At 37.7% G+C, this 15,926-nt stretch overlaps 1 protein-coding gene across 6 annotated transcripts in view; it reads right to left on the bottom strand.

Moving 5' to 3' along the window:
• The window catches only part of MBOAT1 (membrane bound glycerophospholipid O-acyltransferase 1), a 99,935-nt gene that overhangs the window by 24,237 nt on the left and 59,772 nt on the right, over positions 1-15,926 (bottom strand). For 5 of the 6 annotated variants that reach the window (XM_039866462.1, XM_039866467.1, XM_039866463.1 and 2 more), the window contains 4 exons: positions 7,244-7,299; positions 5,212-5,266; positions 3,524-3,707; positions 1,237-1,429 (listed from right to left, as the gene is read on the bottom strand). In XM_039866462.1, coding sequence (XP_039722396.1) covers positions 1,237-1,429; positions 3,524-3,707; positions 5,212-5,266; positions 7,244-7,299 — 488 coding nt within the window. The remainder of the gene's footprint in view (positions 1-1,236; positions 1,430-3,523; positions 3,708-5,211; positions 5,267-7,243; positions 7,300-15,926) is intronic. The other variant, XM_039866464.1, reaches the window with a different exon arrangement.

Raw genomic sequence — 15,926 nt, 5'->3', positions numbered from 1 at the left:
TCAACTGAATGTGACCAGAAAACAAAATCTCTCACACTGCAAATTTTAGAAGAACTCTAATTCAGACCTCTCTGGCTGTTACATAAATACCACGTTGGACTGAACTTATCCTTGAACACTTTGACCCTTAAAAATAATTTGGACCGGGAAGTGGGAGAGGTTGGAATGGTGAGTTATTACTGTTTAATGGATACAGTTTCTGTTTGGGGTGATGGAAAAAGTTCTGGAGTTGGAGGGTGGTGATGGCTGCACGACCACATGAATAAACTTAATGCTACTAAACCGTACACTATTGATGGTTAAAATGATAAATTTTGTTATTTATATTTTACCACAATAAAAAAGAAACATGAAAGAAATAATTTAGTAGCCACAAACTAATTTGGGGCGAAAGCCTTGGATTATGAAATGAGAAAAGAAGAACTCATTAAATGTTATGCCCTCACCCATGGAATATGGGCCAATAAGCACTAGAATCTGAGTTTAATAATCTATCCGACTGAATAGTCACTGCTCTGTGACATCAAGCCCTCGGTCTCTTTCAGCTAAGATGTTAAACTCCCATTCTTGGAAGGGTTCCAAATGTGAAATACAGCTGCCGTGCCATATCAAAATCCTTTACCATTCTTGATATGTAGAAGGGTTTATTGGTTTATTGTTCACTTTAGCAAAGCTTTAAACTTTTCTGGTCTAAAACTGTTTGCAAGGAAAGAGAAAACTTAATATTGACTAAGTTACCTCGTAAGAAAAAAAATGTGATAAAACCAAATTTAGTTGAACTCTCTACCTTAAAAAAAAAAAATCACTTGACGTCAGCTTCTAAGGCAGGCATAACAATTTCTTAAAGAAAAAAATACAACCTAAATTAGTACACGTGTTATTAAAAATTAATGTGCATCCTCTCTTACGCACAACCCCCAAAATTATCAGAAAGTCAGATCATTCCAGAATTTTTCCATAACTTTTCGAGGCACTAAATAGCCATTTGATTGGTGGAAGAAGCTTCCAGGGTTGGACGTCTGTTAATAATGCTAAGTTAATACAACAGCTAGGATTGCTTTTCTCTTTATCACACATAACTGAGTTTATGGACAGCAGGAAAGAGGAGTGCTATGTTGGGAAGCAAAAAATGACACCGGTTCAGCTGCTTTCCATTATGTATTGGGCTTTTTTTGGTTAGGTGATCCAAGCAGTCATTTTTTCCTCATTCAGTTAGGGCCACTCCATCGAACTTACCTAACGTCCAAGCAAAGTAATATTTGGGCTTTGAGGCTTGCATGACAACATATAAGTAGCAAAGTCGAGTCGGAAAGTTTGCTTTATGAACAAACCAGTCATCAACCAGGCAGGTGACAGGGAAGGTCTTCGTGAGTGTCAAAAACAAGAGGAGGGACACCAAGGTCATGCACAACTTACGTATCACAGCTCCCTGAAAGTGGAGAGAAATAAATCAGTTTAACTATTCAGAAGACTCCAGTCAGAAGAAGACAATTTTGGCAAGGGCACATGAGGAACAAGGCTGTTCCAATAGCTCCTTTGGCAATGTTCCCTAGAAGGAGTAACAACAGGCATTCTTTCTCATGACACAAATGCCATGATGGGCTTATGTGCTATATTTAGATGCAGAATATACCCCTGACACTTGAGGACTGAATGTATCTAAAATGGAAAAAAACTTTCACCAGCAAATACTACCAGGAAAGAGTAGGTGGTTTTGTTACCCAAAACATAAGAAAAATAGATAATATTACATGGTAGTAACTTCATCAGAAAGAAAAAAACATTTGCCTTCCACTTCTATAGCCAGCAGAGCCAAGAAAATGAGTTTGAATCGCCAGCAAAGAGGACAGAGGCTTAGTTAAGGAGGGACCTGGGCATTTGATTAAATGTCTGCACCAAGACATGGCAGGTTAATAGAAAGCTTTAGAAACCTTCCAGGATGGATAAATGTAGCCTGCTCTGTGGTTAAGATGTACTGACATTTTAAATTCCTCAGGATGGAGTGATTTTGCCCAGTTCCCCTGGCATTCCAGGGAATGTCATTTAACACCAACACAATTATAGTTCCTAACTTTATAAAAACAGACTACTTTTATTTGTAATATAGGGATAGCACTGGCACCTCCCCCAGAGGGTGGCTTGGGGTTTAAGAGAATATTTACAAGGTACTAAGAATGGTGCCTGGCTTCCAGTTAAATGTTCACCACAATTAGCCACTGAAGGGGCACCAACTCATGGGTGCCAGACCCCTCCCATCAATGTGTATTTAGCCAAAAGGCAACCTCACCACTTCAGTTTCTCTGCACATAAAAATGCAAGAATCTCCTTGGAGAGTGATGTTAATTAAGACTCTCTAATAATATTTTCTAAATAAAAGCATGTAACACACGAAAGCACTACTGTGACAGACACTGCCTAGAAACACTTGTGGTTACTTTGATGTCTCATAGCAATGGTGACTTCACTCCTAGATTGTTTCAATAATGCAGTCGGAACTGAAACATTTTTCTAACCATAAAGTGCTGAGAGGAGCCAACTGTGTCAAAACTATCTGAAAATTCATGCTTAATTAAAAAATCACTTAAATTTTCAAATACTTAATTTGCCTAGCCTTTAACTACCATTTATGAAATATTTAATTATCTTCATTTTCTCTCTTATCCAATTTTCCCCATTCCTTCAATGACAAATTTCCCTTAAATATAGGATATGATCTAAATAAATTTAGCAAATTTGTAAAGTTCAGTAAATTATCCTATTGTAGACTAACTGGAGATTAATAAAATTCAGATTAAAATTAAAATATTATTTCTAAAAACCATATTAAAGCTAAGCAGGGTCGGGCCTGGTTGGTACCTGGATGGGAGACCACCTAGGAAGACCAGGTGCTGTAGGCGTAAAAAATAAGGGATTGTAAACTGACAAGGTTCTTGCAATCTGTGAGGTCAACCAAGGGTTGACTCGCCTGAAAAATAAGTAAATACATACATACATACATACATACAAACCATATTAAACTCTCCCAAAGTCAATAAAACCAAGCTTTGGGCATGCCAGGGTAAAACCGGTTTTACCCTGCAATAAGCAGGCTCTGCAATAAAAAACATATTTATTCTGATTCCCACTTCCTCCCCCTCCACCTTTTATGACATATTACCTTTGGCCAAACGTGAAATTCTATTCATAAAGACAAACACTCGAAATTGAATGTGTTAACTAGTACAGTGCCGAGCACATCATAGGCACTAAATATTGGCTGGTTGATTAATGGATTGATTGCTTTAATCTCCCAGCCAATGAGCTCCTCTGGGAAATAAATATCTGCTGCTCTAACACAGAGAGCAAATAAAATACTGATACTGGTATTTTAAACAAACGGGGGACGGTGGGAGCAGGGGTTATTGGACAAATTTTCTGGTAAACTATTTGGCTTTCTAAATTAGAACAATTATTAGTGAGAGTCAGCCCTGGCAGCAAAACTATTTTCTGGACCTCTGGGTAAATCTCGGCACTAAAAACTTACAGTGGGAGAAGGTTCTGGCAGGCTGTGGAAATCTTTTTGCTTCCAGTTCACCTCTAGCAACTTCATATGTGTATGTCTCCCCTCAATGAAGGCTATATAGTCCTTGAAATTGTTACAAGGGCCAGCTATGACACTCATGAAGTTGAGAAGGTAGCTTAAGTATTCCAAAAAAGAGGGTTTTACTCTGTGAAAATAAAAGTAAAAAGTTAAAATGTCTCCAGTATTTAATTTTTCTTCCATACTTGCAAATAAGCAAATCATAAACACAGGTGTTATCTTTATAGTTTTATTAAACGTAACATGATCTTGTTCTGTTTCTCTAAAAATCTGCTTGAGCGAAATCTTAAATCTTGTTGAAAGTAAGTTAATGAGACCAGTGGCTCCGAGAAGGTGCAGCATTCCGTGGCGCCCTCTGCTGGCCAATCACTACTATACACACAGAGGGTGGGGTCTAGGGCAAAGGCAACTCTGAGGCTAGGAAATGCTTTCTCATCAACCTTAGCTGTCTACAGGAGAAAATGAAGGTAAATATCAGGCAGTGTGGGAACCTGACCTATTGTTAGTTGATTGAGATGCTTTGAAACGGGAAAACTACCTCCTGAATGCCAAAATAAATGCAAAACAAATGATGGGTGGAACCAGTTTCCACTTGAAGAGGCCACACAAACTACCGCTGTAGAGTCTCATCTGTTTTGGCATCCAGACACGAGGTCCTGAACAACAGACTAGAGTGGTGGCAGGGAAGAAATTCGGTAGAAACCAGATCTGTGTAGTGTTTTAATGGCATTTTAGGGGGCACGTTCTTCCAGCAGGCTAGAATTGTGGGGAAAGGCTTCCTAAAATCCCATGGAAATTACGCCCTAATAGCATTTACACTCCCATAATGCTTAACAAAGAAATTGATTCATTAGACTCTTCCAATGGTTCTCCATTGCTCCAAGTCCCAATTCCTTAATGAAGGAATGAAGTTCTCAATCTCCTTGCCTCCTGGGACCCACCCTCTTCCCAGTTATCTTCTACTACTCTCCAGTAGGAACCCTTTTCCATGGCTGCAGCACCATCCTCAGTATGCTGCCCCATATGCCATTTCCATTCTCATGTTATTTTCCTACTTTGTATAGGCTCCCTTCCTCTCCAACACCCACCCTCTTTCTACTACACATCATCACTGGCCCAAGGCCACCTTCGACCTTCAGCCTTCCTCCTTCCTCCTTCCTATTTCCAGCCTGTATCTTTTATATCGCCAGCTCTATTTCCTATCATTTTTTTCATGCCAGCATTTAATCATACTGATATGTATGTATCTAATTGTTTCTTGAGGACCCAAAGACACATCCCAATAAAAATAATTCTGGAATAAATATAATAACCCCAGTGAAGGAGAATCCTACAAAACTAATAAAATTACAGATCCATTTACTCTTTGGCCCAGTAAGCAATCCCACTTCTTGGAATCTATCCTGTACCTATGCCCAAACCCATTTAAAATGACCTGTGGATAAGGTTATTCACAGCTTACCATTTGCCAAGCCAAAGACTGTTAGACAAACCAAGTGTCCATCAATAGGAGATTCGTTAAACAAACAATACTGCATTCATATAATGGAGCTTATATGCATATATTAAAAATGAGGAAGATCTCTAGATACTGATATACAAAAGGCTTGAGAAGAGATTGTTAAACTTACTTTACAGCAAGTCGATGTTGCTCAGCAGAGAGGTCTTCAGCTCTTTGACCTAGTCCTATAGAAAAGAAAAAATTTAGAAATGAGATGTTTAAAGTGAAGTAGATAACTAATTCTAAAGGACTTATAAAGCTCCTTCAAAAAAGTTGATTGATTTTTGTTTCATAAATCATAAAGGATTCCCGTATTCCATTTTTTAATAAACGCCCTGATCAAAGGGCTACCCGTAAGTACAACATGTGAGAAAGTCTCTCCAGATTCTTATGGAGAGAGAAGAATTCATGGGTTACTCTGATTTAATTCGCACAGTATAGCATGGATCCCAGAGAACCCTCCACATCTGCTATAATCCTTACAACGCTGTATATGTTTCTGTTCCTACATGAGAGAAGTAAGCCTGCCTTTGCAGCCTGCATCAGCGTAAATACCGCTCTGATAATGCTCGGTGCAGACACCTGGTACAAGCTAAGAGCATGGGTGTAAAATGTAATGCGGAAAGGAATAGGGGCTTTCCTCTTCCAAAACCCAGGAAAAGTAACCCTGAATGCAGGGAAGACAAAAAAGAATTATCAGGAGATTTTCTTCTTTTAAAACTCATCCATGCCAGACAAACTCCCAACCAAATCACATTTGTGCTGCCCATAATATGTATTTGTTAACTTAGCATCAAAGAAACTGAAGTGTTATTTCATAAGCGTTAGAAGTCAACTTTAAAACTGTATGTTCAGCTAAGACTGATACGGTCACAAATCATAAAGTCAACTCAAAAACATGCCTAAGAGAAGGCAGAGTGGTTCAGGAATTTACTTCCTCCTTCCACACACAGGAAGAAAAGACAAAGGCAAATAAACATTTTGCTGCATGTAAGGGATGTTCCAGAAAACAGGGTAAACTGAGAATGCTTACAAAGGTAAATTTAGGCAAAAAGCCTTTCAAAAAATTTTTTAAATAACCAAAAGGCACTATTAAAAAAAACACACACATTTTTCTAAAATCTCATCAAATAGTACATCTCTGGAAATCCCAGAAATTACTTTTAGCTATTGATTTATGTCGCTAATGTTAGTCTACAACCACAATACTGCGAGTGACTTTTCAGATACAAAAACATCGACCAAATCACCCCAGCCTGCCCAGGACTTTCCCAATTTCTACAGTGAAAGTCTCACATCCTGGGGAACCTCTCAATTCTGGGCAAACCAGGACAGTCGACCACCCTAGAAAGACTCCATCCTTGGTATAAAATTACCCGATTCTCTACAGAATGACTGAGTCACCAAGAATGAACTAAGAATACACCAGGTCACAATGAAATTAAATCAGTTTCCAAGCTTTAAGGAAAAACAAAAAGACTAACAGAGGTTGTAAATCTTCTCAACCTGTCAACACATAAAGAAGTTTCACCAGTCAGAAAGCATTTGCCAGAAAAGCACAAATCCCCAGAATATACTTTTAGGAATTGCACCTGCCTCCCCCGGAACCCAGTTTTAAAAGTGGAAATCACCCTTTCTGGCCATTTTCAGGAAGGGCCTAAATAAAGAAAATGTTCAGTTTTAATACAAACAGAAGATCCTTTCTTCTTTCAGCTTTTTATAGATTATTTTCTAAACCAAAACAAAACAAAACAAAAAAACAAACCTAGCATCCAAAAATGGTTAACTAGCCAATGTTGCTTTTTATTACCTCATGAGTTCCTCAGAGATTAAACCAATGAAAAGATGCCATTTTTTCTTAACAGATTCCAAATAAAGAGCAAAGCGCACCGTAAATTAACTTAAATTTAAAACATTGTAAAAGTAAACAGGAAACCTACTGTTCTCAATGCACATATTTCAGCAAATGTAAGCTACAGATTCAGGAGGGAAGCAATAAATAATAGCTGGGAAAGTAAAAAGCTATGATTAAAAAGGCCTGCAAATTTTGGACAAGATATAGCAAGATCCGCCAGCGCTGTCTAAACTGGGGACTGTGTCTAGTGTATAAAACAAAGTCAGGCTCACACACTTGGAACAAAAAGAAGGGTCGTTTTTCTTACCATCATGAATTTGGAATGCCAAGGTTGTGATCTTCTGAGTGACAATCATCAGAGGCCTAAAAGGAAGAAAGAAAATAATCAAGATTGGCAGAAGTGCCACTGGAAAAAAACTTTTATTCCATTTCTTTGCATGATGATTTTTCCTTTTAGATTATTAAGTAAAATACAAAAACATTGAATTCAACATAAACAATTTTTACTTTCCTTCCAAATCACTTGAAATAAGTAGATATAACAAAACTGAACAACAAGATCACACTAGAAAGTCCCTCTTGAGCTGTCACTCAAAGCATAAGTTCCAGGACTGTCCCCATCAGCATGGCCAGCAGACTGTTAGAAATGCAGGATCTCACATTCCATTCCAAAACCAGAAATTAAGAATCTACATTTTAGCAAGATCTCCAGGGATTATGAATGCACATTAAACTGTGAGCAGCACTGGTTTGGGGTACATAATCCAGTGTCCTGTTTCCACCTGGATGAGATATGTATTTTGGCTCTAATATGCTCTGTTCTAATAAAGGTGATTCTTCCATGCACACATGGTAAAAGATACACTGGTAAAATGCAGCTGCCTGTAAATAAACCACTGAGTGACTAAAATATAACACCAACCTCAATTTGAAAAAAGCCAACATGGTTTTCTTGATATAACACCAAAAGTACAAGTAACAGGTATCATTAAAAATTTTTCGTACTCCAAAGAACACACACACATCAAGTGAAAAGACATTTCACGGAATGCATGAAAACATGTACAAATCATACATCTGTAAGAGACATGTACTAGAATATACAAAGAACTCTTACAACTCAAAAATAAAGACAAATAACCCAATTGAAAAATAGCCAAAAGATCTAAAAGGTCATTTCTCCAAAAAGATATACAAATGGTGAACAAGCACATGAAAAGATGCTCAACAGCAATCGTTCATCAGAGAAATGCAAATCAGAACCAAAGAGATACCACATCTCAAGCAATAGGATAACGAGAATCCAAAAAAAAAAAAACAAAAAACAAAAAACAACTATTGGCCAGGAGGTGGAGTACTGGAGTGGCGGAACCCTCATTCATTATTCGTAGAAATATTAAATGGTGCAGCTGCTTTAGAAACAGTCTGGCAGTTTCTTGAAAGGCTAAATATAGAGTTACCATATGACCTGGACCTTGAAGAAGCCAGACACAAAAGACCACATATTGTGTGATTCCATTTGTATGAAATGTCTAGAATGGGCAAATCCACAGAGGAATGAAGTAGACTGCTCGTTGCCTAAGGCTGGGGGGATTAGGAGGAAATGAGGAACGACAGCTAATTCATACATGTTTCTTTTAAGGGTGATGAAAATGTTGTAAAATTAATTGTAGTGCATGGCTGTACTCTGTAAATTTACTCTGTGAATTATATTAAAAACCACTGAATTGTATACTAAAATGGGTGAAATGTACAGTATGTGAATTGTATGTCTAATAAAGCTGCAATTTTTAAAATACACCTGTTTTTCCAATTGCCTACCTTAGTTTAGTGCCTTTAGTAGCTCTATTCTTGCCCAAAAAGACAAGATAAAATCCCATGGCTCTACCTACCATATTTTCCTTCAAACCTACTGGTTTTCTGATCTCCATTTTTTTATGGCTTCTTACTGAATTTGCCATTTCTGATCTGTATGAACTGATAGCTCATTTAAATGGAATACTGAGGCTTTGATCAATGTTCTATGGAGGTGTGCCTGGGATGACCCCAGGATGCCACACAGCATCTGTGCCCTGAGCTGAGGCCAGGTCCAAGTGTGTGGGAGGATGAGATCGGACACAAACCATCTTTAGGTCAAGTCTGATGTGTATTAATTGCACTTAGCTACTTCTTTGTGAGTCCATTTTCCTCTTTAATTCCTCTCTTAATTCCGATTTTCCATCTCTTTAAAAAAATAAGCACATAATTTCTTAAACTATCAACATAAGTTAACAAGATAAAGTATTTTAAAGTACCAACAAATACCCTTCAAAATCTGAACACCTACAACAAATTGTATATCTTACTTGCAAAAGCCCAGTGGCCAGTGGCATCGCTTGAAATAAGATTCCAAATGTTGTGTGAGGCTAAGAGAAGGGGAAATGAGTATGACTGCAAAAGGAAAGGGCACCTGCCAGGACGAGAGAGAAGTAAATGTGGCAAACAAGGAGCCTCCGAGGCGGTCATTCTAGAGCAGCAAGACATGCTCATAGCTAACAGTAACGTGACTACGCTCTTTCACATTGAAATAAATAACTGCTCTTCCAGAACACTGAGGTTTGGGTCCTAGAAATAAGGACTACATGGAAGCTTTCTATAAGACCAAGTTGGATATACCCTTGCAGCTCACCTTCTCAATACTGGCCAAGATCTCCGACCCATAATGCATAATAGATGCCAAGCGCTCTTTTTCTTGAAAGGGATTGCTCTAAGCATCACATTCAAGGTAGTTTCAAGGATGACTTTCAAAGCCATTCTTTCAAAGAATAGTTTTCTCTCCAAAGACTTTTTGCCTTCTTCCTCCCCCCACCGCCCTCCACTGAAAGTCCTAGGAATCAGTAATAGGACCTCGGCTCCCAGTCTCCCTTACACAAATGTCAAGTATAGAGTTTTTAAAATTTGAGGCACACTCTCTGGTGACTACACGATTTGCAAACCAAGTAAGTTTGCAATTTAATTCAATTTAATTCATAACTTCATTTTTAAAGGGCCTAAAAAATCAATATATCAACAAAGACCAAAAAAAATGTGTCATGGAATTCGCCTACCCTTCTGTCTCTATAGAAATATAGCATTTGTTTCCTCTATCTGGGGTTGGATTTAATATATTCTATAATTAGGCACACGTTCAGCAAAGCATTTGGTAAGCGATATTCACACATGCAGTGGCCATAAGAACACACCTCTCAAATTGGTTCTGAGGGAGCATAACTAACTGGCTCCAGCTGCGCCCTCTGATTCTACCACCTCATTTGCACTGAGCCCATGCCTCTAAGCTAATGACTGAACACAGCAGGGGACCCAGGCAGGACCCTCTCTACAAAGAGTGGTACTGCTATACCAGGGGAATTTTAGCTCAAAGACTTTCCCATTGAACTTGCCAAAACTTTCTTAGAACTGCATTGCAGTCAAGACCTCTCTTCCTTCCGTCCCCCTCTCGTCTCAGGGGTCAGACATGTATTCCAACCAATGGCTCTCCCACCCTCATCCAGGTATTTGCCTCCTGGTTTTCCCTCACAGGCATTTCACTCAACAAATCTCTTATACTTCTGCTCTCATCTTGGCATCCGCTTCTCAGAGAACTCAGACTAATGCAAGACATAATACTGACTATCTAGATCAATGCCCATAAATAACAATTATTCAATATGAAATCTGCAACACTGAGTCGATGTAAAAATTAAGTCTTTAGGAAAAAATGTCCCTTTTTGGAACGAAAATATTAGCAGCTATTGATCAAATATTGTTACATCATCATCCAGACTATACATTCAACAATACACTGCTTCTGTTTTAAACATCTAAAAAGGTTTCTAGCAACCTAAGAAACAACTCACACATAACATCGTGGCTTTATAAAACACAATACACTAATAACTTATGAAAAAGCAGATCTAAAATCCACAAACTAGAACTAGAACCCATTCACTGAAAGGAAAGAAGTTATAATTCTCCAACATTCTTACTTTTCCAGGGGCATTAGGAGGAGCACTCCGGGCCTTTGCTCTTGTTCAAAGTCTAAGATACTTTTTCACTGATCAATTTATTTAAACTTATGGCTAGATCAGATGCCAAACTGAGATCGCACAAGTTACTGAGATTCGAGAGTCAAATCTGTAGAGTTACTGACTTAAGATAAAACACAAATTCGTGTTGTATTTAAATCAAAACATAATATAATCTAATACATGTCTGTTGGTTTGTGGGTGGAGCTCATGCTTTCTTTTTGTGAAAATGCAAACCCAGCATACACAAGCACACACTACCAGCACAGGAAGGACACAAGAGGCTCCTTGATGCAGCCAAAGAACTTCCTTAGGACAATGAGGCCTCTGAACTTGAGCTACACTCAGATTTTCCACCTCCTGAGAAGTATGCCCTCTATCCTCAGATTTGTACATGCCCGCTGTCATGGGCCCTTTACTTGAATCCATGGAAAACATCTGACCAATCTGAAATAAGGGTTGAGTTCAGCATGGCTGAGGTAGGGCCACTCTGTTTTTGTCCTATGAATTTTTTTCGTAATTTAAAAAAAAAAGGCCAAAGAAAATCTTTTTTCTTCCTGCACCTATAATCATTAGTTGAATTTGGATAAGGAAATATAGGGGGAAATGAAATAAGTAGAACAGGCAGTTGGAGATGTGTTTAGAATCACAAGAAAGACAGAACAATGTCATCCCTCCCACTCCCACCCCAACACACACACAAAATCAATGCCTTCTGATACAGACTTTGGGCAATGTACCAGAAGTGGTACTCTTTATCCATTTCAATTCCCCATATCAACTCTCAACAAAAAAATAATCTGTCTTTAAAAAAATCAAACAAAACTCAGTTCTGAGCAATATTCCAAGGAGACCTACCTGTTTTACCTTAATCTTTGGACCTAAAGTGGTTAAGTTCTCTGTCCTGGTAAAGCTAGGATGGAACAATGAGATAATTCAGTCATCAAAAGAGCCAACTGATCATAGAGCTGGCTGGCCAGCTTCAAGCTAGATCTAACATTCAAGGATCTTATTTTCCCCAACCAGTCATTTTAGATCCAAAAAATGAGACTTTATATTTGTATTACTTCTTTGTCTACAATACAAATCCACATGTAATCATACTAGGAAAGTAAAGAGTCCTGCAAGCATGAAGTTTGGCAGGCTGGGAGAATATGAGCGAGAACAACAAACTTCCAATCAGCTGCAACCTAGGCTGGGACTGCCATCTTGCAGAATAACCAGAGGTGCCAAAGATACAATGCTAATTGTGCAACCCGTAGCTGTGACCCAGCCATGAAGGAACAGAGGAGTACCTCCGCACTCACTCTGCTTCTGCCCTGCTGTACCCCCTGCTTCCTGGATTAATGAAGAGGCAGGTGATGATATTACAACTTTAGGGCAACGTTCTCAAACTCCTATCAACTGTGCCAACCTTGGAGAAGAAAACAAGGAATTCCAAGAGTCACAGCAAAGGATGCTCTTAGCTCCATCAGGCTTCCTAGGGCTGCACCTAAAGGCAGTGGGAAGTCCTCTGGACTCAGAGTTCGTAGTATCTGTTCAGAACCATCCAGTGGTCAATCCGAGTAGAATGGGCTTTTCGTCTTTCCACTTATCTTTTCAAGGATTTCATCTCTATACTTGGCCCTCAACAACAAAATCACCAGTTCTCCATTTTAACAGAACCCATCAAATATACTTCAAATAACTTATACTTGTCTTCAAAATTAAACTCAAAGTGACTATGCTAATTATTGAAAAGCTGGCAGCAGCCTAACAGAGAAACATGAAATAAGCTAATCTTAAAATCTCTTTGCAATATTTTTTTTCCATCTTACAGAACACAATTATTTACACATACTGAGCTGGTTAGATGGAGTGATCAGAATGTCGTAACAGAGAAAAACATTTCCCATGGAACTAACAATACAGCAAATGATCACCACCACTAGCAAAAGAGTGCAGGCAATTGATTTCTATTTTGAGTAACAAAAAAACACAATAGAGGAACAGGGAACACAAACTTCTGTAAGCTACAGTTCACCATAATATGCATGCAAATATATTTAAATAACATTTAGGATTTCTCATTATAATCATATAAAAGAACAATTATTAAAATCACCAATAAAGCACCCCCTACAAAACCAGTCTTAGCATCTTTATTATTTCCTTCCACTCTTTTTCTACACGTCCTTATTCATAAAAATGTAATCTCAATACATGTATTTGTTTTGTGGTTTTGATTTTCCTTTCTCTTGTAAGCATTTTCCAGTGTCATTATTTGAAGACATCTTTTTCAATGGATGCATTTAAGTACCACCATTTAATCATTCACCTCTTTTGGACCGTTTAAGATGCTTCCAGTTTTTCCCTAATATTGACAACAGTTGAACATATTTATGAATAAATTTCCTTAAGGTCACTAGGTTCCTAGGATTTTATCCTATTATAGGATATGAACGTTTAAAAAATTCTTTTGCATGTGGCTTTCTACTTTTTCCAGCACCATTTACTGAAGATTTCTTTTCTCCATTGTATGTTTTTGGCTCCTTTGTCAAAAATTATTTGCCCATATATATGTGGGTTTATTTCTGGGCTCTCAATTCTGTTCAATTGGTCTGTGTCTTTCCTTTGAATTTCTGTAAAATCCACTGTAACTTCTCTTTTATTTCTGATTTTGTCTGTCTGTTCTCTTTTTTCCTCAGTGAGTTTAGCCAGAGATTTATCAATTAGAATGAAACTAGATTGCCATCTGTCACCATACACCAAAATTAACTCAAAATGGATTAAGGACCTGAATATAAGACCTGAAACAATAAATTGCATAGAAGAAAACATAGGTACTAAACTCATGCACCTTGGACTTAAACAGGATTTTATAAATTTGATCTCAAAGGCAAGAGAAGTAAAAGAATAAATGAATGGCACTATATCAAACTAAAAAGCTTCTGCAGAGCAAAAGAAACCGTCAACAAGGCAAAGAGGCAACCAACTGAAGATATTTGCAAACAACACCTCCAGTAAGGGGTTAATATCCAAAATATATTAAGAACTCATACAACGCAACAAATTCAGTTAAAAAATGGTCAGAGGACCTGAACAGAAACTTCTCCCAAGAAGACATACAAACGGCCAACAGACACATAAAAAATTGCTCAACTTCACTAGCTATTAGGGAAATACAAATCAAAACCACAGTGAGATACCACCTCACATCTGTTTAAATGGCTGTTATCAATAAGACCAGTAATAACAAATGTTGGAGAGGCTGTGGGGGAAAAAGGAACCCACATATACTACTGGTAGGAATGTAAACTGGTACAGCCACTATGGAAAACAGTATGGAGTTTCCTCAAAAAGTTAAGAATAGAATTACCATATGATCCAGCAATCCCTCTTCTGGGTATCTACCCCAAAAATTTGAAAACATTTATCTGTTTAAATTGCATCATTATTCACGGTGGCCAAGACACAGAAACAAGGAAAGTGTCCTTCGATAGATGATCAGACAAAGAAGATGTGGTACGTACAGACCATGGAATATTACTCAGCCATAAGATGAAATACTGCCATTTGTGACAACATGGATGAATCTTGAGATAATCATGCTCAGTAAAAGAAGTCAAAGTTGAGAGCCATATGACTTCAAGCTGTATGTGGCATATGAAACTGAAAGCAACAAATGAACAAGACAAACAAAAACTCATAGACACAGACGATTTAGTGGTTACCAGAAGGAAAGATGGGGAGGTAGAAAAGGGTAAAGGGGGTCAAATACATGGTGATGAAAGTAGATTTCACTTTGGGTGGTGAATATGCACTGCAATATACAGATGTATTATGGAATTACACATTTTAAACCCATATAATTTTATTAACCAATGTCACTACAATAAATTTAATTTTAAAAAATGTACTAGGCCACAAAAAATATCAATTGTTTAAAATGTATAGCTCAACTGCCTTCCAGAGGGTTGTACCAATTTATCCTCCCACTAGCAGTATATAAGAGTTCTCATTTCATAATGTTTTCAAAAACACATGGGCAACTCAAATTGCCAACATGATGGGAGAGAAATTATCTGCCTGAATCTGGCCTAGACTGCAAAAAGGAAGAGTTCTTGCTGCTCCCCTCAAAAGAGACTCGATTTGCTCCCTCTGTGAGAAAAAAAAAGAATCAGTTCAGTATCACGAACTTAAAAGGAATCAGGTACCAACTTTATTACAAGCAATTGTTGAGCTTCCTCCAGAAAAACGATACATGTTCTAATATCTTTAATAGTCCACATTCACAAAGAGAACATGGAGGACATTCACCACTACATGTACTGATATAAATTGTATTAGCAGCACTAATAAAAATGTATCTCTGTGCTATCCTCATCATTAACACCAGTCTAGCCCATGAAAACTTGATTACTTTCATAAAAACTTTCAAGCACCAAAATAAAGTACAAAGTTGTGTTCCTCCAAATTAAAAACGTGTGTGTGTGTGTATATATATAGTTTAACATAAACACTAATCTAATCTCACTCCATTCAATTCCTATGTTCTTATTCTAAAGGTGTATAACATATGCTAGCACTTAGGTTTGCATGCATGGTCAAAAGAGAATAACTACCACATCGGACTGCTTTAAAACACTAGGTTCAATTTCAGAATACTACTTTATTCTTCAACAGAATCCTAAATATTTTTATCCTGAAATAAATAGCAGTGTTAAATTCCATTCTGAAGGAGAACCTGTGGTTGCTTATATGCTTGCAATGAGAACAGACTGGTAAAGAATCTCTTTAATTGAAATTTGTAATTTAAAACATCTTGCCAATTTCAGGTTGTATGTACCTCTCCAGTTATGTTAACAGACATTGTCCAAGAAGATGGATTGACTTCAGTGAGGCACTGTGCATTTATGGTGGCAGAGGGAAATGCTGCTTAATAAGGCCCTATAATTTAAACAAACA

The sequence above is a fragment of the Pteropus medius genome, unplaced genomic scaffold (genome assembly GCF_902729225.1).
Source record: "Pteropus medius unplaced genomic scaffold, Ma_sr-lr_union100, whole genome shotgun sequence".
In the NCBI taxonomy this organism is placed as follows: Eukaryota; Metazoa; Chordata; class Mammalia; order Chiroptera; family Pteropodidae; genus Pteropus; species Pteropus medius.
Note: the sequence above shows the minus strand (reverse complement) of the source record. Positions and strands in the feature narration are given on the sequence as shown.